Source organism: Sphaeramia orbicularis, chromosome 17 (assembly GCF_902148855.1).
Source record: "Sphaeramia orbicularis chromosome 17, fSphaOr1.1, whole genome shotgun sequence".
NCBI lineage: Eukaryota > Metazoa > Chordata > Actinopteri > Kurtiformes > Apogonidae > Sphaeramia > Sphaeramia orbicularis.
Window position 1 is genome coordinate 2474242 of NC_043973.1, and position 27130 is coordinate 2501371.

The 27130-nt window shown below is 37.3% G+C and overlaps 1 protein-coding gene across 1 annotated transcript in view; it reads left to right on the forward strand.

Moving 5' to 3' along the window:
* The first annotated feature begins 3962 nt into the window (after positions 1-3962).
* tesk2 (testis associated actin remodelling kinase 2) overlaps positions 3963-27130 on the forward strand; it is a 59900-nt gene continuing 36732 nt past the window's right edge. Inside the window, exons 1-4 of the mRNA XM_030159496.1 lie at positions 3963-4387; positions 14478-14892; positions 15117-15236; positions 26303-26424. Of these exons, the coding sequence (XP_030015356.1) occupies positions 14770-14892; positions 15117-15236; positions 26303-26424 (365 nt within the window). The 5' untranslated portion in view covers positions 3963-4387; positions 14478-14769. The remainder of the gene's footprint in view (positions 4388-14477; positions 14893-15116; positions 15237-26302; positions 26425-27130) is intronic.

Genomic DNA, 27130 nt, shown 5'->3' on the forward strand with positions numbered 1-27130 from the left:
TCAAATGCCTAAAAATGACAGTTGAAATCTACTGTGCCTGTTGGTCTTTAAACAGTGAGTATAACACCACATTTTGTGACAGAATGTTGAAAGTTAGACCGACAAAATATGGCACCCAGTCTTTCAACGACTGCTTTATTCTGTATTACGTAATTTAATTGAGCATAGTAAATTGAATCAGAAAATTGTATCTGTTAAGAGATAAGTGTTTTACCATTAATCCTTTAATGCATTATGGGAAAAATGTGAAACTGTCTCAAAACTGAAATTCATTGACTTTTATCTGAAAAAATGTTTTATTTAAATGCAGAATTAATTAGGCTAACTGTCTATGTAAGATGACATGAGCAACAAAGGCAAAAAAGGAGTTTATGAAGCCATAGATGACAACAAGGAATATCATGTTTTTTTCATTAGTTTCTGTGGTGTTATGTTGTTGTAAGAACAATCATCAAAAAAAGGAAAGAACAAATTTTATAAACAACAGAGGGAAACTTGTATATAATAGAAGCAAATATATACTTTTCTCACAGTGATTGTGTAAAGTTAGAATTTCATTGGGTGATGTGTACTTGTGTGGCTTTAATTCTGTTGTTTCTGTGTGGTTGGTCTGTTAGAGCTAAAACAAGATTCAAGGTAGACATTACACAAAATTTAGCTTCAGAAAACACAGATATGTTTGGCACACTGTCCTGTGCAATACTTTATTTGACCTGAGCTGACCTCCTTGAAAAGAAGTTTTTGAAGACTTTTATTTTATTATTATTATTCATGAAATGTACAGAACCAAATTGGTGCATTTAAACAGAACATGAAATGTGGTAAACAACAAGGCACATAGAATACCAAAGGGTAGAAATACTTTAGAAGTAATTATTACAGAGAAGAAAAAAAAAAAAAAAAAGGTGAAGGGGAAAAAAAATATATATGTATAAGGTGCATAAAGACAGAGACGTCCCTGAGTTTGTGAGGTCAGAGGTCATTGAAGATATTAAGATCATTAAATGCATTGAGCAGAGCTGCTGCATTTTTCCTTTTCATCAGTCTTAAAGGGCTGAGGCGATTGTCTGTCAGGTCCTTCTTGTAGACTGAAAAAAGGGGCTTTGTCTTTCTCCATTTGAAGCTGTGAATGAAATATTTAGCTAACAGTAACAGGTTGTTTAAAATCAGGTCACATATATTGTCCTTCAAAATGACACCAAAGTTAATATCTTCCTTGGTAACGGGAACAGATAGAACCATTTTAGCTGACAACCAGTCTTGAAAATCTTTCCAGAAAGCTGTTGTGTACATACATTCAAAAAAAGATGAGCGGTAGTTTCAATATCTTGTTCACAGAAACTACAGTTGTTGTAATCAATGCCTAATCTCAGTCTCAGCAGTTCATTGGATGGATAAATGTCATTTAAAAGTTTGAAGTGGACTTCTTTTGTCTTAGGGCTAACTGGATATTTGATGTATATAGTTCAAATTTTCTTGATGTCAGATTCTTAAAACAGAAGGATAATGGAGTTCCTGTTTGACTGTATTGGGTAGAACAGTGGTTTCCAACCTTTTTTGACTCATGACCCCAATTTAACATCACAAATTTCTGGCGACTCCAGACATTCAAAACTGAGACTCTTTTTTTTCTTTTTTTTTTGCCAAAATTAATTTGTTTTTGATCTTGTAATAGTTTGCTATACTATGTTGCAAATACATATGAATTTTTAGACAACATTTAGTCTATATAATGTATATTATTGTGGACGGAGGCAGAAAATCCAGGTGTAGATTACTGCACAAAGGGAGAATTTTATTTTCCTTGGTCAGGATATGTACAGTCAGTTCAGCTTGGATTTACAAGGAGGACAATTAATACTGAACAAACAAAAACTCAAACTATGAATTATGAAAGAGCTGCAGCATCTGAAACCGACCACAATGAACATTTGACACATAAACAGAACAACAGTGCTGCAGTTTCAGACTCACAGTTTGTCATGTCTTTTATGGATTGTGATTGTCTCTCTCAACTCACCATATATTTTTTATAAGTAAGTTTCTCTGTTTGTTTTTTTCAATAACTAGAAATTTCAGGCGACCCCACGTGGGGTCCCGACCCCAAGGTTGAAAAACCCTGGGGTAGAGAGTTTCAGTCAGAAAGAGGCTTAACACTTTGTTTGATTTTCTCTGAGTCAAAAGGTCATTATTGTCAAATTTGAGTGTAGGTAAATCTGTCACATGAAATTGTCTATCTATGTTTTGGACCAACAACTTGACTGATGTTGGGATTGCTCTCATTACTTTGTTAAATTCAGCTTGTGTACAAGTTATATCATATTTCAAACAAAAGTTTGCATGAGATAGCCAGTTCCCTCGGACGTGAAGTAGACGGGTGATCGACCAAATATTTTGAAGACATTTGAGCACAGCCGCCACGGTACGCCATCTTGGATTGAGGGTGTCACATGTCAAATCATTTTAGCAGTTCAATAATTACTGTTGCTACTGTTAATTACTGTTACTATATTACATTTAACCCTTTAATGCATAGTGGTCACTGCAGAGGACAGTTATTCTCCAGCTGTTCTCTTGTATGTTCATGGATTTTGTTGTTTTAGTTGCATATCAACCAACACGGTGGATACTTATGCACCATCCCATAATACACTGCAGTTCATACCATTACTGTGACTTTGCAGTTCTTGAGAAACCTGATCTGTAGCAACATTTTTGAATGTAAATCAATTGCTAATTGTTATTAGACTGCAACTAACAGTTTGTTTGTTTGTTTTTTTTGAGCAAGAAATTGTTGTGTTTTGTTGTTTTTTTACAGGGAGGGGAAGCAAAATTTACAATGAACATTTAGTTGTTTTTTCTCAGCAGGCACTACGTCAATTGTTTTGAAACCAAACATATATTGATGTCATAATCATACCTAACACTATTATCCATACCTTTTCAGAAACTTTTGCCCATATGAGTAATCAGGAAAGCAAACGTCAAAGAGTGTGTGATTTGCTGAATGCACTCGTCACACCAAAGGAGATTTCAAAAATAGTTGGAGTGTCCATAAAGACTGTTTATAATGGAAAGAAGAGAATGACTATGAGCAAAACTATTAGGAGAAAGTCTGGAAGATACTATTAAAGAAGAATGGGAGAAGTTGTCACCCGAATATTTGAGGAACACTTGCGCAAGTTTCAGGAAGCGTGTGAAGGCAGTTATTGAGAAAGAAGGAGGACACATCGAATAAAAACATTTTCTATTATGTACATTTTCTTGTGGCAAATAAATTCTCATGACTTTCAATAAACTAATTGGTCATACACTGTCTTTCAATCCCTGCCCCAAAATATTGTAAATTTTGCTTCCCCACCCTGTACATATTATTTGAGTGAGTAATAACTACTATTATAGTATGTTAAAACGTGAGAAAACATCAGATTAGCAACATTAAAAAAAAACATTTATTTCATAGTACACAGTATGACAGTAAATGCATGTTTTGTTTTTTTTTTTTTGTTTTTTTTTTCTTCAAAAATTAAATGCATGGTGTCCAGCTGAGTGGACATTTTTGTAACTCCATGAAAAATAGGTGTATAAAAAAAAATTTCAATCACATTGTTTTTTTCATGCCTAAAGAGGAATAAAAACACTCAGGAAAAAAGAATCTTGATTAAAGTTCTCATAATTAATGCATGAAATGGTAAAAGTACTGCTACTACTACCCCCATGAGTTTTGGAGAACTTCAGTATGGTAAAGTTACCAAATATGTGCTTAAGTTCAGCCCCCACTAAGTATTCTGTTAGAAGTTACTTCCTGCTTTTATTACTTGTAACTGTGTATGTTCATGTAGTTCCCTATGAGTTTGTTTAACACGCGCGCGCACCAGACACGTCCACACTGGTGCATGCTGATTGGCTGGGTCAGTTGACTGCCAATAAAATGTGGGCGGGGTCAGTGGGAGTGACTCTGGGGGGCTGAGAGCAAAGAGGGAGACGACGGAGCTGTCAAACAGCAACAAACCACTGAAATATTATCCCAGGCGGTGAAAAGACACCGTACTTTGCTCTTTTGTAGAGAAAAACAGAGCGACAGCAACAAACTATTGAATTTACTTTCTGCGTTCAGCCTCGGGGAATCGGACATACTGAGACGTGGCGACGGAAAACTTCTTGTTTTGTGTGTGTATGTGTTGGTGGATGTGTCGCTAATGTCTGTTAGCCTGTCGAGTTTTGTTGACAAACTAGCCACAATGCTACTAGCTTTTGGCTAGCTGCATAGTCTCCTTTTTTCCGTGTTCTGCTCAAGTTGTCGTTTTTCTCTGGGATGGTATGAAACTCTGGCTGACCCGTCCAATGTCCAGCTGTTGTTTGAGACGACTCTACGAAACAAAGACAGGTAAGTGATCTGAAAGTTATTAGTGAATAAAAGCTAAGCATGACTGTTGCTGGTGCTTTGGGTTTGTTTACATTTCCTGCGTCGCGCCCCCGTAAACGTTTATATAAACCTAGACCTTAAGCTGTAGAAACTTTCTCTATAATTATTATAACTAACTTGTATGGAGCGTTTTGGCAGCTCTTGCTCATTATCGTCCATGGCATTCAGATAATGGGCACGTTTTTTCCTCAGTCACTGCCCACTGGGGTTGTTCATTACTTCTAAACCCTCGAAGAATGACAGGTATGTAGAGGCTCACATATCATAGCAGTTTACCACAATAGATTATAGTCCGATAAGAGGCTTCCATTCTTTTTTTTTGCAATATGACCTTGCTGACATATTGGAGTTAGAGGGGGCTTTGTGATGGGTGACCTCCTAACAAGTTTAAAGAAAACACAGAAGAATATTCAGTAGATGTCAAGTTGAAGCCAGTAAGAACAGATTTTGTTTTTCTGGCTTTGATGCTCAAAACTTATTCACACACAAATTAATACCTCTTGTTCCTCACATACCATCTAACCCCTCTGCAACCTATCATTATAACACCACTTGAGTTTTGATTTACTGCTGACATTTTCTATTAGTCTCTAATCCACTGGGACACAGCTGGATAGTGTTCAGGCCCCCAAACTACTGTTAAAACATTTGGCCCCAAGGCTGCTCTTTGGAGATGCCCCATCCATCTGTTTTGGAGTAGCAGTAGACCACATTTTACAGACCAAAAAAAACCTTGTGCCTTTTTAAAATTCCGCCCTTTTTCCTTGTATAGTCCCTTTGCTGTGGTGTTTTAAATGCATGCCCTGCGGATATGCAAGCAACAGAGTATAGTTTAGAAACACATATAGCAATGAACACTGGTGGTCGGCCTGGTTTTTATCAGATTTATCAGAGCAATGTAGTTCATGTAAGGTAACCAAATATCTAAATTAGATTAGATTACATGGAATGTATTAAATATTCCACTAGATGCCAAAAGTAATTTTGTAGTATTTTTTTGTAAGAGTTGGTGTCATAACCCAATTTTAAAAACACTAATAATTGTCGTCAGAGCTTGAGTCAGAGGTCACAAGCACTTTTAACTCACCTAATTTTTGTGTACCTGATGCTGCGTGTAGCCATACACAAGAAGTCGTCTTTTACATAAATGAACCTTTTCAATACAAGGCTTAATATTGTAACAAAGTTGCTCAAATCAAAACAAATTTTTGCTAGTCACAACCCCAGTGACTTACCAGTTTAGTTTGTTTTATAGCTTGAAGAAGAATAGATCCCGGACGAGCCCCCACTTGTTGTAACCAATTTTAAAAACAGTAGTAATTGTAATATGTAACCTAAAAGCAATAAAATAGGGATAGCAACAATCAAGAAATTGACAACTCAAAGTGTCTGTGACCAAAACAAAAAAAAAGAGTGATTTATTTTAAGTAACAGGCTTCAAACAAAGGACCAAAATTTTTTACTTAACAAAGGCTTTCAATGACAGGTTGGGGAGACTGTGACAAACTGAAAGTAATATAACAGAATCAGGCCTAAACTAAGTAAATGAACTAACTAAAGTGAAACAGAAGGAAACAAAAAAAAAACAAATGACTGCAAACAAAACAAAACAAAAAACAAAAAAAAAACTTTGTAAACCCTTTGCAGCAGTAAAAATGAAGAGCCAGCTGCAGCACACACGTTAATGTTTGGGCTGCAGCGGGAGGTAATGAGTGTTCCCTCAGGAGAAAATTTGACCGAGAACTGGCGACTGGGTTCCTGAACAGTAGGGGTGTAACGGTGCACTTGTTTGCACCACACTGTTTTGGTTCAGGGCCTTAAATACAGTACGGAGGTGTACCGAATGAATACATGTAGCCTATGTGAAGAACGCAAACACTCACCTTTCCACACAAACCTTTTCGTAATGAAGATTTTATTTATTTGGAGTTGACCAACAAATTTAATGGTTTCTTTTGTTTGTGTTCTCTTTTAAAACTTGGAAGCTTTTGCCTGCTGGTCAGACTTTTAGTTTAGTTTTAAATATACTGTATGTACCTGTTTTATTTAACTGAAACAGTTGTATAATGTTGTTCAGCACATCTGTCATGTTCAACCTCTGAAAGAAAATACATCATATTTAAATCCAAAATAACCTTTTAGTTTGAAGGGGGTTTATATTTTTTTGTATATAAGTATATTATGTCTAGCTGTATATAAATTTAATGAAGGTCCAGTACTTGGGGTGAGTGAGAGGGCAGTTGGATAGGAACTGGATACAACAGTTTCATGTTCAAGTTGTATGTTTCTTGTTGTACATTTGAAAATTGAAAATAAAAAAGACAAAAAAAACCTTCTGATGTCTTCATATCTGACTTGTGAGTAACAGAAAATTTAAGCTTGACAAAAATAGTGATTTGATCTATATCGTGATATATACCAATATCGTCTGATATGAAAAAAAAAAAAAAAAAAAAATGTGATATGATTTTTTTCCATATCGCACAGGCCTACATTGTTTTTCTCATTACATTACTCATGTCTTTAATGCCCTTTTTGTCTTGTTTTATCTTGTATGTTGATTTCATCCTGCTCTTATGTGGTTTTCCACGCTTTTGTCTTGCTATGTTTTTACATTTGTTTATGTTGCTATGTTTGTGTTGTGTGATGTACGCTGATGGATCACTGAGTTTATTATTCCATACATTTAGGTCAAAGTACACAGTTAAACAATGGAAGAGAAAATAATAGATAATTCCTTGAAAATACATTAAAACTAAGGTGTTTGTTTTGAAAATGTAGGAAGAAGAAAGTACAAATACTTGTGTTCATACTTAAATTTTTAGGCAAAGTACATTTACCTGAAAACTGTATAGGAAGTGCTGTATCTACACTAGTTACTTCCCACCTGTATTCATTGTTTTGGATCAGAGTATTTGCAGAAAATAGAAGGATGATTAAAATTCCTGTTGTCAGTCAGTGTAACAAAAACTATATGGTGGAAAAAAAACATCCTAAATTAAGAGTATTTTTTACTTAACTGCTCTGAAAATGTGATTTGCATGAGTGAAATTCTAGTAACTGTGGGAAGTTTGTGTGTAGCCAGTGTTGTTTGCCACGAGTGATGTGGGTGTGATAAGTTCCTTTCTATTGGAGCTCGCTGGTTTGAATCAAGAATGAGTTCATATTTGATATTTGCTGCTTTTATCTGCCCGTATAGCTCCTAGATGAAATGTGTAGCCATGCTCTCACATTATGGATCAAAACACTTGTGAAATACAATAGGAAATCCCAGGCCTGGCTCGTATGGTCTGCATTCCTTCTTGGCACAGAGACTTTTACAATTTCAACAAGGCAGAAAATGGGGTGTCATTGGAGAGAGGAAAGAAAAGAGGAGGATGAAAAGCCTTTTAAGGATGTGGCCGGGGACAGTGAATGATCTCAGAAGTCCAGTCCAATAGGTCGACAGTAACCGTGCACGAGTGGAGCGTCTATGATGTAATGCTAGCGGACCAAGGCAGAATCTGGCTGTGTCATCCCAAAGCTGTTTTTAGGATGTGAGCTTATTAGACCTCGTCCTGGCCTCAGGTTTTTTGTTTCCGCTGTTAAAGCTTGCTTTGTAAATTTATATTTAAATGGAATCCTTCTTCCTCTTTGCCACCGGTTCTGCTAATTCACATTACATCACATGTACACAATGTCATATACACACGCATTATAAAAAGTGAATTATGAGCAGGAAAATATTTGACTGCAATATATTAAAGCTGACTGTTTGGACAGAAATCACTGTAGCTGGCTGCTGAATGTGATAATAACCTCTGTGACTGGATTTTATGATGTGATTTTTATAGTGTGATACAAGGACGTGGAGGCATAGTTCAGTCCTTGATTACTTTCTGTTATGGCGTCTGTTGAAGGGCTGTAACTTATTGTATATGATGTTTAGCTATTAATCGAACAATTTTCTAAATAGTCGATTAAAGAGATTTAAAGAATTCCTAGTTTTCAGCTAGGATTCTTTATATCAGTGGATCACTGTACCTGATATCAGTACTAATAGTATAAAATCCATCTAAAATGTTTTAATGTGATGTTTTTCTTTTCATTATTGTCTGCTCGAGTTATCTTGGACTAAAGAAGTAAGTATTTAGGATGAGTATATGTTTAGTTTTTCTTCTTGTGTTGTGTTGTATTATTGAGTTCTGCTTTAACTTAGGAAATGAGTGAAATGAAAAGGAAAAACACTGAGCAAGCAACAACAATGAACATATTTGATGAAATTAGCAACAGAGCTGCACAGTTAATGGCATCACAATCCTGTGCAATTATGTCGCAAAAGGCTGCAATTTAAAGGTCCAGATTTAGGAGGATTTAGGATGGTCTAACTGCAGAAATGAAAAAAGAAAAACATGAGGATATTTTTTCATTTAGTAACGCTGAGCAGAGGGGTACTATGTAAAATATGCAAAATGAAAGTCATAACATATTTATGGTACTTTAAGTTTGGATGTTAGACTCTACCTTTCTATATGAGTATTCAATGCATTATCCTTCATAACTAAACAAGTCAACTCTGTAATCGGACTATTGCCCAGTAATCTCAATGTGACTTTTTCATATAAAGCATGCAGGCCTAATAAATGAGTTGCATGATGTCTCTAGATATTTAACCATGTAGTCATATTTTGAGGGACAGAACTACTTTAGCAGATGCGGTGGCAGGATTTATGTAAACTTTTGTGACTCAGAAACAAATAAAAACCTCCATAAATTTAGCTGAGCTGTTTGATCGCTATCAAGGTGTGGGTGTCTGTCCAATAAGGACAAAGGTAAACCTGTGACATTTTGGCTACAACATCAGATTCAGTGTTCTGAAGATAAGATAAAGTCCAAATCATTTGAAAAGTAATGAGCTGATGGATCTAATTTTCTTTAATATATTGGGACACATTTTGCGTTTATCAAATACTGCGTTTGTGATTTGGATATCACACTAGTATTTATTGTGATTTAAATATTTACTGAAATATTACTATATTTTGAGGGATTGTTGATATGCCCAAGTATGCTATGTATAATAGCCTACATAATAGTGCTACAATCAGATACAGAGGGAGTTTAATTTACAGAAAATACACAAAGTGTACAATGTACATTTTCGATGGCATGATTGATATAATACATCTCTTCACATTTAATTCTTCACAGTTGTTAACCTCATCTAAGGCAGGTGTAACCTGGGTTTTATCAGGAAACAGGTAGGACACACACAATATCAGATAGTTAGATTTAAAGCAGAAGTATGTCGAAAAGACCAAAAAAATAGACAGATTTTAGCTTCCTCTTAATGGGTATGTATATATGGTTTCACTCCACTTCTCATAAACAGCCTCAGCTTGGTTCATGAACCACATAGACCTCTCTCTGGCTTGGAGTATATTCTCTGAGTTTGATATGAAAGCCACATTGTTTACCAGTGTTTACCTGGAGCCACAGACTTCCTTCCCTTCTCCCCTTTGTGCCCTGCTGGTTTTGTTTTGGATGGCAGAAAGGTCCTGGACCTGAACTGAACTACTCCTTGGCTAATCTCCCATAATTGGACAATCGGCCCCTATTACAGCCATTACATTTGGGCCTGTTGAGCCCAAGTGGGTTTGCCTGTCCATCGCAGGGGAACAACCAGTTTCAATCAGAAATACACACTTTTCAAGAAATATAAAATAGCAACTTTTCTTTTTTTCTGTTTTCCTTGAGCACAAGTCAATATAATAATAATAATAATAATAATAATAATAATAATAATAATAATAATAATAATAATAATAATAATGATGATGATGATAATAATGTTTTAATAGGACTGTGTCATATAAAAAATACTCTATATTGTGTGACAATAGAAAAAGTGTTTATCGTAAAAATGTCATTAATTATTTAAATGCTTTGTGTTCTTCAGTGTGTTTTTTTTTTTTTTTTTTTGTGTGTGTGTACTTCATCTCATACATCTCTGTCTATCAAATTACTACCCATGACTACATTTTCATCAAATAATGCAATCAGTCAGATAAATCTCTGTTCTTCAAATAATGCTTTTAAACATTTGGCTACAGCAGTGTCAAATATAAGCAGCTCTGAGTCAACACTATCAAAACACAGTAGATTCTTCTGTGCATTGCAAGTTCTTTTCTGGCAGTGCGACTGATCTGCCTTGGTGGAAGTCTGCGCTCTCAAAGTGCTTTTCTCGTTTTTTTTTTTTTTTTTCTTGTATGCCTGTGTTATTTTTGTATTGTACAATTGTCCTGCTTTTACTGTATGCTGGATGATTTGAGGAAATACCAACATGTAGACATGGAGACTAGGGCTGCACGGTATTGGAAAAAACTGACATTGCGATTTTTTTTAACCCTGCAATATATATTGCGATATGAAAAAGTATTCAGAAGGATGTAATAGCTGTGTGGTGCCGATGTAAATGGTCAAACAAATTAGTTGTGTTCCCTCTTGTGATGTCGACAGGTGGAAGACACTGTCGACACAGAACATGGGTTTTTATGTCATCCTTCTTGTAGCCAAAATAATTCCAGATATTGGACATTGCTTTTCTTTTTGGCACCAAGTCTTTGTTTTCGGTGATTTTCTCTTGTTCGTTGCTCATTTTTCATTGTTGTTACCAGTGACCCACTGTATGTGCAGGGGACGTGATCTGCTTCGGCAAACTGATTAAGAACGATTGTGATTGGTGGATGGCTGTCCACAGTGTGTGTCAGGTACCAGGTTGAAATTAGATGAGAGCACGTTGAGTTCATTTGCCTCCTACGTCGCAGAATCTGCAATGTGACTATTGCGCACACTTACATGATGATGCTCAAACGATATATTGTGCAGCTCTAATGGAGACTGATAATCGATATTTGGAACTACGAATGCAACGATTAGTGGTATAACGATAAACTGCAGTAAAATTCCCGACGGTTAGTATTACCGTTTAAAGGTCCTGTACAAAGAATTCTTTTAAAGGGGATTGTAGTGACACCTTCGGCTGGAATCGGTGGTGTTTTTAAGGGACAAAGACTCCACTTCCCATGAGCACTAGCGCCTACTGTTGTAAGGGCATAACTTTGGCCAAGGCGTTTTGGAGCTAATGACTGAAGAGCGGATCCTCTTTACAACTCTGCATTTCTTTTTTCAAAACAGCAACTTGCAGGGTGCAAAGTGACGTTTGAAACCAGACCGCGAGCAAACTTCATAAAGTCCATTGGTAGCGTAGTTTAGTAACAGGTGTGAAAACGAAAGTGAAACCAAACTTTGTAAGTCAGACTCCTGCTTCTATGTCTGTTTTACTCCGGAGCTCCTGTTCCTCACAGACTGGTGTTTAACACATGTCCCAATAATATACATTTGCTCTAGCTTTTCCACAAAGTATTTAGTCCTTTTCCTAAATGACTTTAGTCATTCAACGTCTTCATCATTCTGCATTAGCAGTTCAGCGCTAGCTGCTTCAGCCTTCTGCATTCACAGTATTTTAGTTTTAGAATTGTCTTGTTCCTGAAGGACAATTTAGTATCCAGGCCCTGGCATGAACATTCAATTCCATACAGAACCATTTCAGTCTCACCTTACAAAGCCCTTAGTTTGGACTGAAACAATGCTCCAAATAAAACAGATTACCTACATCACAGAACTAGCCATACGGCTAACACAGAAGCATTTACTAAGTGTTTGACTGAGCTACCAACAGCCACTATAGTCAAATACAATGTTCCAATGCATATGTATAAAGAACAGAAGCGTTCTATACATGTGTAGAAGGAAGAGGGCCAACTCCAGCTCTGTTTTCATTCCTTTTAACTCCCTTAGTTCTGTCCATCGGTTCAATGCAGAGGTTTACCGGTGTTTTACTCTGTGCTCTTTCATTCTACCGTTTAACTTTCTTTTCTTTCTGCCAGTCCAGCTCCAGTTCCAGTGTCCGCCATTACAACAAAATAAATACAAGAAATCCCTTTCTTTAGGAAATGGAACAGATCTTACTCCTCACTTGTTCAGCTTACGTCTCACTTCTAAACTCTGCTGGTTGATGTGGTGTTGTCATAGCGACGTAAGTCTGCCGTAAATCAGTCCAGTCTTGTCCAACCCCACCGGGGAAGCTGGAAATAGCATTTGGAAATAACCTATTCTGGTGCTGATAATCTCATTTTAAATTGCAGACTACGATCAAGCATATATCTAAAAATAACACTTTTTTTAAGATCATGCAGAAAGTCTATACAGGACCTTTAAATTGTAATTGTCATTAAAACCGTGTTCGGTTGCTGTGCTTAGAAATTTCACAGTGATACTGCTCATTTCCTGGAGAAATGAGCTCTCTCTCTCTCTCTCTCTCTCTCTCTCTCTCTCTCTCTCTCTCTCTCTCTCTCTCTCTCTCTCTTTTCTTTCTTTCTCTCTCTGTCTGTCCGTCTGTCTCTCTCTCTCTCTCTCTTCTTTCTCTCTCTCATTGTGACATTCAGAATCATTTGATATGGAAAATGGTCAAACAAGCTCCACTATGACCTGTCCAACTCCTTTTTTTTCCCACTCAAAAAACCACTCAGGAATCGATAGGAGAATTGATAAAGAATTGGATTGGTAAGCAGAATCGACAATGGCATTGATATTAATAAAATCCTATGAATTCCCACCCTTAGTGCAGTTATATCTTATGACCATGAAGTGCCATCTTTTATGCACATTTGCATGTTTGATGTTTACATGTTAATATTTTAATGTTTCTGCCAACAGAAAGTACATTGTGTGTTATTTTATTAGTTTTTTTTTCTTCAAAATACAACTTGGTTAAATTATTTCAGTGTGTATAAGTACTTTTTGGACACTTTGAGCACATTTCAACAATACTGCGATAACCTTGATAATTTTGGTCACAATAACTGTGATATGAAATTTTCATATCGTTACATCTCTGCTTGGAACCAGTATCCTTTTGCAGAGCACTGCAAAATCAATACGATCTGAGCCTCAGCTTTTTTCTGTAAAGCCCAATTAAGAATGACATAATGCCGAAAGGCTGCAAATTGGAGGTTCACTGTGCATATGGTGATACTTCGGAATCAGCAGCAAAGAGCAGAGAGAATGTACTGTGTGAAACATGCAAAATGAAAACAAAAACCATGTCAGAATGATCAGTAATCTGAGCATTTTCAATAATAACCAAACAAACAGACTTGAATCTCAATATTGTCCACATTAATTGCAAGATTAGTTTTACACTCAATCCTGTAGCCCTAATTTGCTCAAAATAAAAATATGTCAAATCAGCAGTCAACAATATTTCTTGTCAGTTTTTACATTAAATTGCAAGGATTATAGATACTAAATTTGAGTAAATAAATGAATGTTCTCTTCACCTTTCAGTATATATGGGCTGTTACTAATGCTGATCGAGTAGTGCTATGAGCAGGATGTTGCGAGACACCACAATGGTGACTAAAACCAAAGAGAGGCAGCTGCATCAGAGGCAAAGAAGAGCATTTTAATTACATTTATTTGATAAGATATAGAACCCCCCCCCCCCCCAAAAAAAAAAAAAAAGATACTGATACTGGTCCACGATGGCTAATTATAATTAGGATATTTTACACCACATTCATGTTGTAGGCCTGCATTTAGTTTGTTTTCTGTTATCCTTTTTGTTGCATTGTAAAGTGAGTTAAATATAATCAAATATGAATGAGTAAATTGTATTTGTCAGGGATATATATATATATATATATATATATATATTTTTAAGTATTAACAGAAATAGTCCGTTGCATGTGGTTGTCATATATGCAAACTAGGACTCAAATTCACAAAAAAGATGTTGTGCTATGTATGATTATCTAAATATGAACCTATCTTCATGGCATAAAAAATAAGAACTGAGAGTTTTGGATCATATCACACACCTCTATATGTTGTATCTGACCTGCTTTGTTTTCTGATTGTCTCCAAAGTCTGTGCATCCTTGTATGAACAGGTGACCACAACAATCTCACCAAATGCCTGTGTAGTAATTTTTGTCTTTTGCTTTCTGTAGGTCTCAAAGGGTTTATTATACATCTGCCAAACATGTGAAACCCCAGGCATTGAGCGGAAACTGAACCAGCAGGACTTATCTCGGATCTATCCAGTGTTTGTCACCGGGATTCCCTGTACAAAAACTTGAAACTCAAGTCTATGTGTGTGACATATTTTCCCCCAGCACACAAACTGAGTAAATCCCGTGCTGCCGTGGAACCATCGGCTCCGTCACACCAATCTAGTGCTCTTGTCATGTGGGTACATTACAGGATATTACCCTCACTGGTGTCACCATCTTTCACATCACCATGGACCGCAATAAACGCAACTCAATCGCTGGGTTCCCAATGCGACCCGAACGCCTCAGCGAGGACAGAGATGGCGTTGGAGGGGTAGGGGTTTGCGAGACAGGAATGGGCCCGCCTTCACAGGTCAGTCTTTGTTTGATCCTTGGCCAGTCTTTATCAACAGCTGAACAATGTATCATGCACCGTATGAAGTTTAGGAATTCTTATAGTTCCCTACTAAAGTAACTGCGTATCCTTCTCAACTGTTTATTCCAGTTTGACTGCAGAAACAAGCAAGTTGTAACACTGTCCTTGCAGCTGTCGATCAGATAAAGACTTGATTTTGATCAGATTTTTGTGGTGTTCAGGTGGGTAGGGTGTGGCCTTCATCCTACAGAGCCCTCATCAGTGCCTTCTCCTGTCTTACACGCCTTGATGACTTCAACTGTGAGTGGATTGGCTCTGGATTCTTCTCTGATGTCTACAAGGTAGGATGAGATCCTGGGTGGGGGTAGTGGTGTTTTTTTTTTTTTTTTTTTTTTCTCTCTTATTCCTTTATGAGGGCTCTAAGGCCTGAAATATACGCTCTTGAATTGTGTTAAAATGAATACATTTAAGGCTTGGTAGTAGAGTTGCACCTATCGATTATTTTTGTAATCGGGTAATCAATTAATTATTTTTGTAATCGGTTAATCTATCGATTATTTGTCTTGCTTCAATTGAACAATTATTTGAATAGGTGAAAAAATAGTAAAAATGTGAAAATGACATTTCTGAAAATAACAATTTGTCCTTTATTCCACAACCAATTAAAACAAAAATCACAAAAAGTATAAAAGTAAAAGGATATATAAAATATATATATATATAGAAATAACAACACCAATAATAACAGTATAAAAGTATATATTCAACAACAAACCAGTTCAAGAACATCCACAAACAATATATGCACTGCAGTCTTCAACACATTTGGATCCAACTTACTAACTTATACCAACTGAAAATGGATCTAACATCTAACTGAAACAAATACACACTCATCTTTAAATGTTTGTGTTAAAGCTTCAAAGGTTAAAGGAGTAAGTGATGGTTCCGATGTAGAAAAGTCAACATATAGACATTTTCTGCGTTTTTGTCTTTCTCTTCTGAGCTATGCTCCATGTTGTTTGTGTTGATCCTGGCCTCATGTGCATCACAATAAGTGTCTGTGTGAAACGCAACAGTGGAACCAATGTTTAGCAGTGGAGAAATTAAGGAAACAAAGCTTTGATTCAGGAAAATTGTAACTGAATAATTTTTTAATCAATAAATCATTTCACCTCAATCTTCTATCTTTTGGCAATATATTGGAATATAGGCATATTGATGATCGACTGAGCGCACCCCCCCTAAACACCCCCTTCACCATATTGGAAATGTATTGAAAATGTATCATAATGAAGACCCCTGTACCGAAAATGTACCAACCCAACATTTTTCTGCACCGTTACACCCCTAAAGGAAACAAAGCTTCAGATCCGAAAAACTGTAATTGAATAACTTTTTAATCAATTTGATTTGAGCCAATTATTTGATTAATCGTTTCAGTTCTACTGGGTAATATATCTGCTCAATATATTGTCAAAGATGCAGATTAAAGCAATACTATTCATAGTGATGTAGGTTGAGCCTGTGATACACAGCCTGTTTCCTCTGTAATGCCATACCAGTGTTTGCATCCCTCTTTTCTCTCCTGTCTGCAGCACACCCCATTTTTTATTTTTCTCAAGTAGCACAAAAGATCTCTTGCGTTTTATGCCATTACTTCCTCAAAGCAACTGATGTCTGCAGCAGCCTGCAGCTCACTGAGTTACTGTACTGATTAACGTCTTGGTTTGGCTGATTCCCTCAGCAGCAGAACATCACACAAACTCCTGCAGGTTAAAGCAGACTGACTGAACTCTAAAGAATCACTATATACTGACTTAAACACCTGAGAGCAGCATTAAGGCTGCAGATGACCCATGATGCAATGCTCTCTGTCATGCCTTCCATATTTTGTAAATTTCATGTTTTGCAGCTGCTTATTTTCAGGGAGAATATCCAGGTACTTGCGTTCTATTTGATTATAGTCTGTTTTGATAAGTGTACTTATGGTATCTCACACATGGCTTGGATTTATAACTAAACATTAAGGTCCTGCATAAAATATATCCAGTCTAAAAATACTTGGATATGATTTTTGCTTCTTACCACTGATCGAAGTTGCTTAGATCATGGAAAGTATGAACTTTACTTTAATTAAGTCATATTGAATTCAGTGTGAAAGGAAAAAAAGCTATATTGATCACACTGTGACAAAACAACAAATTAAACCAACATGGGGTCAGTAGATATGAATGCAAACTGTGGAGCCCACTTAGTATGTATGTATGTATTTATGTATTTATTTATTAATTATGAATATTTTCTGCTAATATGGTTACATGCCAAACCAACAGCATGAGTCGTCATGTTGAATGAGAATAAATGAATTCACTTGGAACTAAGACTATCTGTCATATCCGTTGTATTTTGAATCAGATGTGAAATTTCATCTATTCATTTAATTTCACTGTGTTTGTAAGAATACGGTGGTCTCAAAAAAGTCTTGTGTTTACCTGAGACCTGCGGAAACCCTGCATTTTCTATTTTACCATTCGTCCATCATCCGTCAGTACTCATATGACCACAGGATTGATTTCTCTTTCCCTGTTACGTGACAAAAGGCGAAACAGTCAACTGTGTCTTAAGGGCAGTAAACAGGAGGACAGTAGGATAACAATAAAGGAACTTGATGTCCTTGTCCCTGACCTGAAAATGGTATTAAGTAATAAGTTAATAAGGAACTATGAAGTCCAAAGTCATGTTCCGTTTCATGATCTCATCTTATCAGGCTGACGTTCTTGATGGGTCAAAGAGCTTTTCTGAGCTCTAGAAGTCTGAGCCCAGTAGTCTCTTTCTGGCATTTTGAGGTCAAGTTGGAGTGCATGCACTTCAAAGCATCGCTCTTTTAGGGGTTTATTAACCCTGTTCCTCAGCCCCATCCCCCTCAGGCATGAGAATGGCAGCCACACAGACACATTCAGCGTTATTAGTTCAGCTCTGCTCAATGAATGCCTCTTTAGCAACACCCATCAGCAGGGACATTTACATCCTACTCTGCCATCACATGTGCATTTATACAACAGGATCTGGTTTTGATAGGCTGGCTGGTGTGACATTCATTTTTCCATTATTAATTTTATTATTTTGCGCTGTGCTGATGGGGTTTAATACTTACTGGTGACATTTTGAGTGGATCATGATGGCATGGTTGAAGCAGTTCTCCATACAGACATATTTTGCTTGATTTTTATTAGACGTATTGAGCCCATGTTGGTCCTGGATGTCTAAATTCGCTGTTCCATCTTCCAAATCACAGTTCTGTAACCCCCTCGCAACCTGCTTTCACTGCTGCTGCAGTCTCATGGTTACTACTAAAACAAATCCTATTCATCCATTTACTCATTTAACACTATTTTCATTTTAATCATGAAATTGTTCTCTATATTTTGTATATTACACATATTTTATTATTTATTTACTCAGGTAATATGTATGTAGACTGGTTCTAAGATGGATTGATATTGGACTTATCAGTCAAAACAACAGCAGAAGATATTTATCAATCCACACTGTAAATCCACCACTTCTGTTCTTACTTCCCAGAATCATACACTTACAGATACCACTGAACTTTATTTATCCCTGGGGAAATTCAGTACACATGCACACTTCATGGACACTTCAATGGAACTGAGTCACACTGAGCATGTCACTATGAGGTAACACAATTAAAAGTTTAGAATTTGACTCCGGAATCTGAACTGATCATTACAGGGAATAAATCAGATATCTGACTTTAATAACTAAACCATTGGAATTTATGAGAAAATCATCTGAAGGCAGGGGGACAAAGCTTGGAGTCAAAGAGAATGATGATGATGATAGAGGTTGAAACTAGAAGGAGGGACCAGGGGAAAGTCTGTGATGGTGAGAAGTGGTGCTGTTTAGTGTTAAGAAGAATGGAAGATGGGGACTGAGAGCAGGTTTTAGGAGTTTATGGAGAACAAAGGACATGGACTACAGCGGTAGGGGTCATGAAAAGACATTTTGGTGAAGGTGAAGTAGAGGTTTGTAGAAGAGATTGCAGAAATGGTCACTCAGAAGAAGTTGGCATTGATGAATACAAGCGTAAAGATGGGGATTGGGGATGACAGTTTGTTGGAGGCTGGAAAGAGGAGGAGGAGAAAGAGGGGGATCGGGACTATATGCAGATGGGGGGATGTGAAGAGTGAAGAGTGGGGGTCGGAGGAGGATAAACGGATGTGGGGGTGGAGGCCTTCAGAGGAGTGGCCATCTGTTGTTTCTGCCGTCCTGCAGTGGGGGCCGTGGAGCTGTTGGAGCCAGGCCTCTCGCTTTGAACTTGAACTGAGTGATTATGTCCGTGGGAGAATGAGACGGACCTATACAAACACACATCAGCAAAATGCATCATCTGCTCTGCTTTTTACACATATTCAGATAAGGCTTTTTATTTTACACTTAAAAACATATTTTCTAGAAGTGTAACGTTAATTTTATTCATCGCAGTCATTCATTCTTTTACCTCCTATGGAACTCATATTGCCTCGGTCACATCGTCAGTTCTTTTTCCTGTTGTAAGTGATCTTTCACATTCACTGTGTCGTCAGTTTACCATGGCTGTGTTGATGAAAGAAATTCAAAGAGGCATTATTAGGAGATGAGTTTGAAGCTGCTGGCTGTTCTAGTGAACAGAGCACCTTGCATGTGGTTGTTAGGATTAGGGATGTCACGATACCAAAAATTCAGGAATCGATACTGATACCACTTAGGATGTAACAATATGAAAATTTCATATCACGGTTGTTGTGACCAAAATTATCATGGTTATCATTATTATCGCGGTATTGTTGAAACTGTGCTCAAAATGTTCAAAAAGTACTAATACACGCACTGAAATAATTTAACCAAGTTGTATTTTGAAAAAAACAAAACAAAACAAAACAAAAAAAACCAAATAAAATAATTGGTACAATGTACCTTCTGTTGCAGAAACATTCAAATATTAACCCTTAGTGGTCTGAGCCTATTTTGGCCATTTTTCAGTACTTTTGATTTTGCCTTTATATACTATATAAACAAATGTTTACTATACCCATGTTTTGGATCTTTTTTTTCAGCACAACTTCATTTATATCATCTGTCTGTTATTTTTTTCACTTTAACCTACTATATCAACACAAAAGGCCAGAAAACACACAAAAAAAATGTAATCTGATTTGAAAAATGTATATAATTTATTGCATAAATAACACAAAGATGTTTAACGAACCTTTTCAAAGATTTTAAATATGAATATTGGTTCCAAATATTAGGTATAGAAAACTGAAATTGTAATCAATTAAAACTATACTTAAATATCTGACATAAAAGCAGATCTTTACGTAGGCGTTTTCTCTGGAAGAACGCAGTAATCAAACACGGTTATCATGATAACTAGAATTTAAATGGTAATACTAACCGTCTGCAATTTTACCGCGGTTTATTGTGATACCGGTAATCATTACATCCCTAGTACCACTAAAAGATGATTTTCGATACCATATTGATACCACGGTAAAAAAAAAGAAATCATAAGAACTCATAAACTTAAAACAAGAAATACTTTAAGTATTTGCACATAAATGAATATTGCTATTGCCTCTAACTCGCTCATCTGTCGGTGCTGTCAGTCATGTTTTCCTGCTTTGAATGCACAGATGTGATTGGCTGAGTGGTGTCATGTGGGATGGCTCTACACACATGCAATCGGTCTGTGTGTTTCCTCATCTACTCTATTGTAAGCTGCACTGGTTAAAATTGAAGTGCTCCACCACCAGCTGCAGGTCCGGGTCCGTACGGGATGGGTTCTGGGTTCAGACCGGGACCCGAACCGCGGTCCACCTGTTAGTGACCGCTGGTATAGTCCGAACGGGCCAGGCTATAAAAACTGCGTCAGGCCATAGGACCAGTGCCAGTGTCGAACCCTGATGGTATCACATGTCAGATGTTTAATGCTGAATAACAGAACTCACCTTAAATTCTTTAAACAGATCTGGTGCCTGTCTCCAAGGTGCTTTGCTCGGTTCATGGTACCCCCCCGTTTGAATTCTGTGGTGGCGGCATTTACACTGTGGCTTATGCGTGTCCATAACCACGTCGTGGTCGTCTACCTGAAATACTTCCACACACGACTTTTGGTCCTTTTTTGTCCATTAGATGAGGCGGAGCATTTGCGGCAGCTGTGTCCATTCTTTCGTGAGTTGTTGTACCTGTTGCATGTGTACTGCCGGTGTGTACTGCCCCCATCAATTCCGGAAGAATAGTAGCCTACCGATGGTATCGATTCTTAAAAAATTAGTATTGACATTTTTTTTTCATCATAGTATCGAATGGTATCGTAAGTATCGGTTCTCATGACATCCCGAGTTAGGACGGATCCAATTTGACCTGTCTTACATGTTTTGTGAACTGTTGTACTAAAATTTAGACCTCTAACCATTAATTGAATAGTTGTCAACTATTTTTTTATGTAATATTTTGAATTTATTTTTAATTCTTTTATTATTTTTGACAGAGGCCTGTCTTGCATTTAACAAGGTTTTATGGAGGCCGATTAGATAATTTCAAAGAACAATCTTCCTTAATCAGAAAAATTAGCCTACTGCTTATTTCATTTTATTAGAATGTATTTAACGGGTGGTGACCCGCGCTTTGTGACCCATTTTGCAACAACTCCCTATGATTCCACATTATTTCTTAATGTCCTCAAACTATGTCTTTTGTCATTACTTTAACTGAGAGATGTCTAGTGGCTGTGCGTTTTATTATACAATGTGCGCAGAGGTTTAAATGGTTGAAATGTTGATTGAACCTGCCGAAAGTGCAGCAACATAAATGTAATTAATGCTGACCTAATTATAAGGTTGTCATTGTTTGTTTTTGCTTGTGTGAAACTCTGTTATATTTTTAGATATATGTTCTTTCCAGCTGACAGCCTGTTAATAATTTTAACCTCTTCACTGCAGTTGATTTGAAAATGTGTTGTGGTCTGAATATGTGTCTGTCATGTTTGTCAGTAAGCGAGTGAAGATATTTAAGTCTGCAGCTGCTCATTCATTTGTCAGGCAGCTTCTGTGGTTTACATGTACATATGTGTTCAGAAGAACTCCATTTCTGGGTAATTAAAGGTGTTGCATTGTGGTGACTCTGAAACCTGTGGTGTTAACGCCAGATCATTTCAGCAACTTTTATGACAGCCACCAACAATGACTAGGAAAGCAGGCTTTCCCCTGGTACTCATAGTAGCCAAGATTTTCAACTAGTCTTTGACCAAATTACGTTGTCTACTCAATGTCGCACCCAAGACATTTGGGGCACCACCTAAGCCAGTAACATCAATATGAGAGCATCAAAACTAATTGACTTTTCGCATGAATCACATGATTGGTGGCTTGTTGTGAATACAGTGCCTATATGTATGCTGATTAGCATTAACCTTGAACCTTCCAGAGTTCAGCCTGCGTTGTTGTACCAATGTGATGTTTTAATCGGATATTTCAGATTCAAACAATACACATATCATCTGATCTAGGCAGATGTTTTATGATGAAAAACCCCTGCTTCCCTGTGAGTCCCATGTTTCTAAATACAGTGATATGATAACTGCAGTTGGACACAGTGGAAAATGAATGAGCTTTGGCAGAATCTAACTGAAGGACAGGTGGACTGAACACCTCTAAGCAGAAGTGGTTACACTGATTTATTTGTTGTTTCCATGACATAGAGGGGTACTACAACAATGCCAAAAGTATGATTCCACATCTGTATGAAGGTGTGAAGACTCAAATTTTCAGATTCTGAAGAAAAAATGGCAAGTTGTTTTCACATACAAGAAGATGATTTTTACCTCCGCCAAGGAGGTTATGTTTTTGCCAGGGTTTGTTTGTTTGTTTGTTTGTTTGTTTGTTTGTCTGTCCGTTAGTGTGCAACATAACTCAAAAAGTTATGGACAGATTTGGATGAAATTTTCAGGGTTTGTTGGAAATGGGATAAGGAAGAAATGATTAAATTTTGGTGGTGATCGGGGGTGGGGGGGCCCACGGGGGGGGGGCCACTGATCAGCCTTGGCGGAGGTCTGCGCTCTCCGAGTGTTTCTAGTTACATATTTGTTCATTTTTGTGTGATTATCACCAGCATTCACGCCTCTTTTTTTTTTTTTTTTTTTTTTTTTTAAAACTACAATTGAGTCACATGACTGTACAGCTCTAAAAACATTGTTAAACTTCCTGTAGATACTAAGAGTTCAGAGTCTTACAATTTTATCAGTAGCCACATTGTACAAAATGGGTCTGATAAACGTTGGTGTTAGTGTATGCAGACAGTGGGATGATCCATCTCTAAATGTTATTCTGCAGTGTACAAGAACAAAACATCACCACTGCATGCCATCTGCCTGTGCCAGTATAGCTGTGAACAATGAAGCCGAGCTAATATTTGCACTGTAAAAGTGATATTTGTATGTCCACTAAAAACTACCAGAGTGGAAGTGGGTATTGAAGAATAAGCTCTTGGCTGTGAAAGAGAAAAAACACCCAACTTGTGATGACAGTTTTGCAGACTCTTAGGTTTGGGTCATGTTGATCAGTGTGTCATTTCAAGCTGAATTCCTATTTGTTACCTCTGCCAAGGAGGTTATGTTTTTGCTGGTGTTGGTTTGTCTGTCTGTTTGTCTGTCCGTGTGCAAGATAACTCAAAAAGCTATGGACAGATTTGGATGAAAATGTCAGGAAATGTTGTTCCTGGCACAAGGAACAAATGTTAAATTTTGGTGGTGATCGGGGGTGGGGGTACTGATCTGACTTGGCAGAGGTCTGCGCTCTCTGAGTGCTTTTCTAGTTGTTAATTAGATGTAAGTCATACAGCCTCACATGGTGAGATGGTCAAACTGAATTTGTGGCACTGTCAAAAGTTTTTTCCAGGTTGTCTTTTGTTGCAAGACAGGGTCAACAGTCACCTCTAAACCCTACTATGGGGTATAGGCCCACTTGTTATCCAAGATCTGAGATATTCTTACACGTTAACACCTTTAGTCTTTGCTATTATCTGCCCAAAAGTTTAGAACTGGCTTTGGTGTTCCATCTAAGAACCATAATAGTAGGTTAAACCTTGGTATATTGTAGCTGCTTGCATGGTTTACGGTTTATAACTTAATCAGGAGGGGGTTCGGCTTTGCTTCTATGCCACGGCCTGTACAAGTATGTTTGCTTGGTTTTTCACTTAAGGAATGTTGGGAAACAGACAAGCCACTCCATGGATGGATAGATGGATAGTTATACTACTGTGTAACAATGAGCTGGAAACTAAAGTGCACAGTAATACAGAATTGATTCTGCAGATCTAGACTGACAGATCTACTGATCAGCAACGACTGACCCCATTTTCACTTCTCTTTTACTGCCTTCCTTTTCTGTTTCCTCTTGTCTTGGTTTTGAAAAGTCATTTTTTAACAAGTTCATCACAAGACTAGTGCTTCTAGCTGTGTGCCCTAATCAAAATTTTGATTATGTACAAATCTTTTTTAAAATGATTATTTCCTTGAAGAACTGAATTACACCAGAAATATGCACAAACACTAAACACATTTTTATTTGATCACAACAGGATCTAATGCTATATCACAAAATGTTCCTGTGTTCAAACTTAAATTATGTTTTACAGACATTACAGTTTAAGATCCTGTTCAAATGTTCATGTTCTATTAGTTCAGAACTAGGGCTGCATGATTAATCGATTTTAAATCGAAATCGGATTTTTTAATTAGGACGATTTTTAAAAAAGGGAAATCGTAAAATCGATTTCATCTTTCTTCTGCCTCCGGGCCGCGCGCCCGCGGGCTACTGTAGGCTCTTCCTGTGACAGCGGTCTGTCACAGAAGTCCGTGTAATGACCACAGACGTTAAATCTGTTAATGAACCCGCAGTACTTATACCGATATAAGCCGTGGCTTCACGCAGGGATCCCGCAATTGAAATATAGCGAGATGGGGATCACTCATCTTCCGTTGTCCCGGATCCGTACCGTACTGTCTTGTTCCGAACCGGGTCCGGGTCTCGGGGTCATCAGCCTCAGCAGAGGAGCCCACACAGCCCTGTGCCCACACACATCCACCAGCTCCACAGATAGAATCCCTCCAGCGTGTCCTGGGTCGGTCTGTTCCACGCACGGATCCCTCAGTTTAAATAGAACTGCATGTGGATCACTCATATTAACGTGGTCCACGCACACACGACTGATGCCTGTCACTGACTGACACTGGTATCACTTCTGTGGGCCCAGGTACCCCAAAAAGGGGAAAAAAAATAATAAAATTTTTTTTTAAATAATTAATTTAGTCCTCTTACTTGCCAAATTTTTCATTCACAAATGTAAGTTCTTTAACACAAAACCAAATATTATTTATGTTTTGTAAGATGTTGAACTTTATTTAAAGCTGTTAGATAAATGTGGAAACAAAAAGGCTGTAAAAAACAGAAGTATTTGCTCTGATTTGGACATTTTATTATAGTGTATTCCCCCTGACAAACTTATGTTATTTTCTTGTTGTATACATTGTTTGTATACTCTACTTCATTTTAAAGGTTTAATGAAGAGAAAAAACAAAACAAAACTGTGGGTTCATCACATGATCCCATCACAGCTTTGAGGTCAGAGCAGTGCCTTGCATTGTGGACTGCTCACGAAAACGACATGCTGACTTCTGTTGTCTTTTCTAGTTATACCCAAAAATCGAAATAGAAATCGAAAATCGAGTTTTTAGAGGAAAAAATCGGGATTTTTTTTTTTTTTTGCCAAAATCGTGCAGCCCTATTCAGAACTAACATCAGAACATTATTTTTGTGCAATCCCAACAAAGGGACTAACATTATTTAACAAAAGTGTTCAATTATAATAAGTAAATTATAAACAAACACGAAAACCAAAATTGAACCTGCACAATATCTGCATTTGAATAAATACCTAAAAATATCGATACAGTACTTTTTAATATCGATACAGTATTGTGAAATGAAATATCGCGATATATTGCAGAACCAATATTTTCTTACACCCCTACATACGAGGGGGCTTCAAAAAGTGGATAAAGAACATAGCTTTGACATGGTTTGAATGGCATTCCCCTCAGTTTTACACTGATGGTCTTGAAGGCTGGTATTGACGCTTGCAGAAGTGGACTGACCTGGATGGAGCATGTTTTTTCCAACTATCCTTTTTCCACCAACTTTTGGAAACCCCCTCGCATATGCATTTTCCTGTGGTCTAACTGTGCTGTCCCAGTGCCTGTATGGTGTTGAAGTTCAGTTTACTGTACAGTTGACTGTATTTGTGGCGTGATGATGAAACGTGCCGTTATGTTTTTGTTGAACAGGTACGCCATCGAGCTTCGGACCAAATCATGGCCTTGAAGATGAACAAACTGAGCAGCAACAGAGCAAACATGTTGCGAGAGGTTCAACTGATGAACCGGCTTTCCCATCCGTGCATTCTCAGGTCAGTAACCAGATAAATAATTCACCTCAACCATGTAACTTAATTTCAGTTTTTAAATTGAGCGTGTGCTCCAGTGACGAAGAACAGTGGCTTTCATTTCCACACTGTTTATCATTGCATTATTACATAACCTCAACTGTATAAAAGTCTAATTGAAAAGACCTGTTATGACATTCAACAATAAGATAATAACGTAATAACTTAGAAGGGACTCTTTCACAAATTCACAAAGGGCTTATTGTTGGCGTTTAAGAGTTTACTGCAGATTACTCAGTCACTAATAATAAATGCACCAAATCCACCTTTATTCTGACAAAATTACATTACAATTTATATGATCCTTTTTAAAAGCCTGTAGTGATTAACTACATGTTGTCTTATTGTCTGTAGTGCAAGTTCTACCTCTGCCTCTGTTTCTTCTCACCTGCTCATGAGTCTGTGGTCGTGACCTGTTTCCTTTGGGGTTCGGCTTGAAACTGTGTCAAACAGGGAGCCTATTAACAATGGATTTTCTACACTGCCAGTCCCTGTTAGAGCTGCAGCAGCTGCCTTAAGGCAAAAAACCCCTCTCTGTCACAAGGGAACAGGGGCAGCTTTATGAACACGTGTATTAATGTTTGAGAGGATCTTGTCAGTGACGGGTCCAACAAAATGTAATAAAGGAATGTGTAAGCCCCTTACCTACTGTTTTGTATTCCTCCAGGAT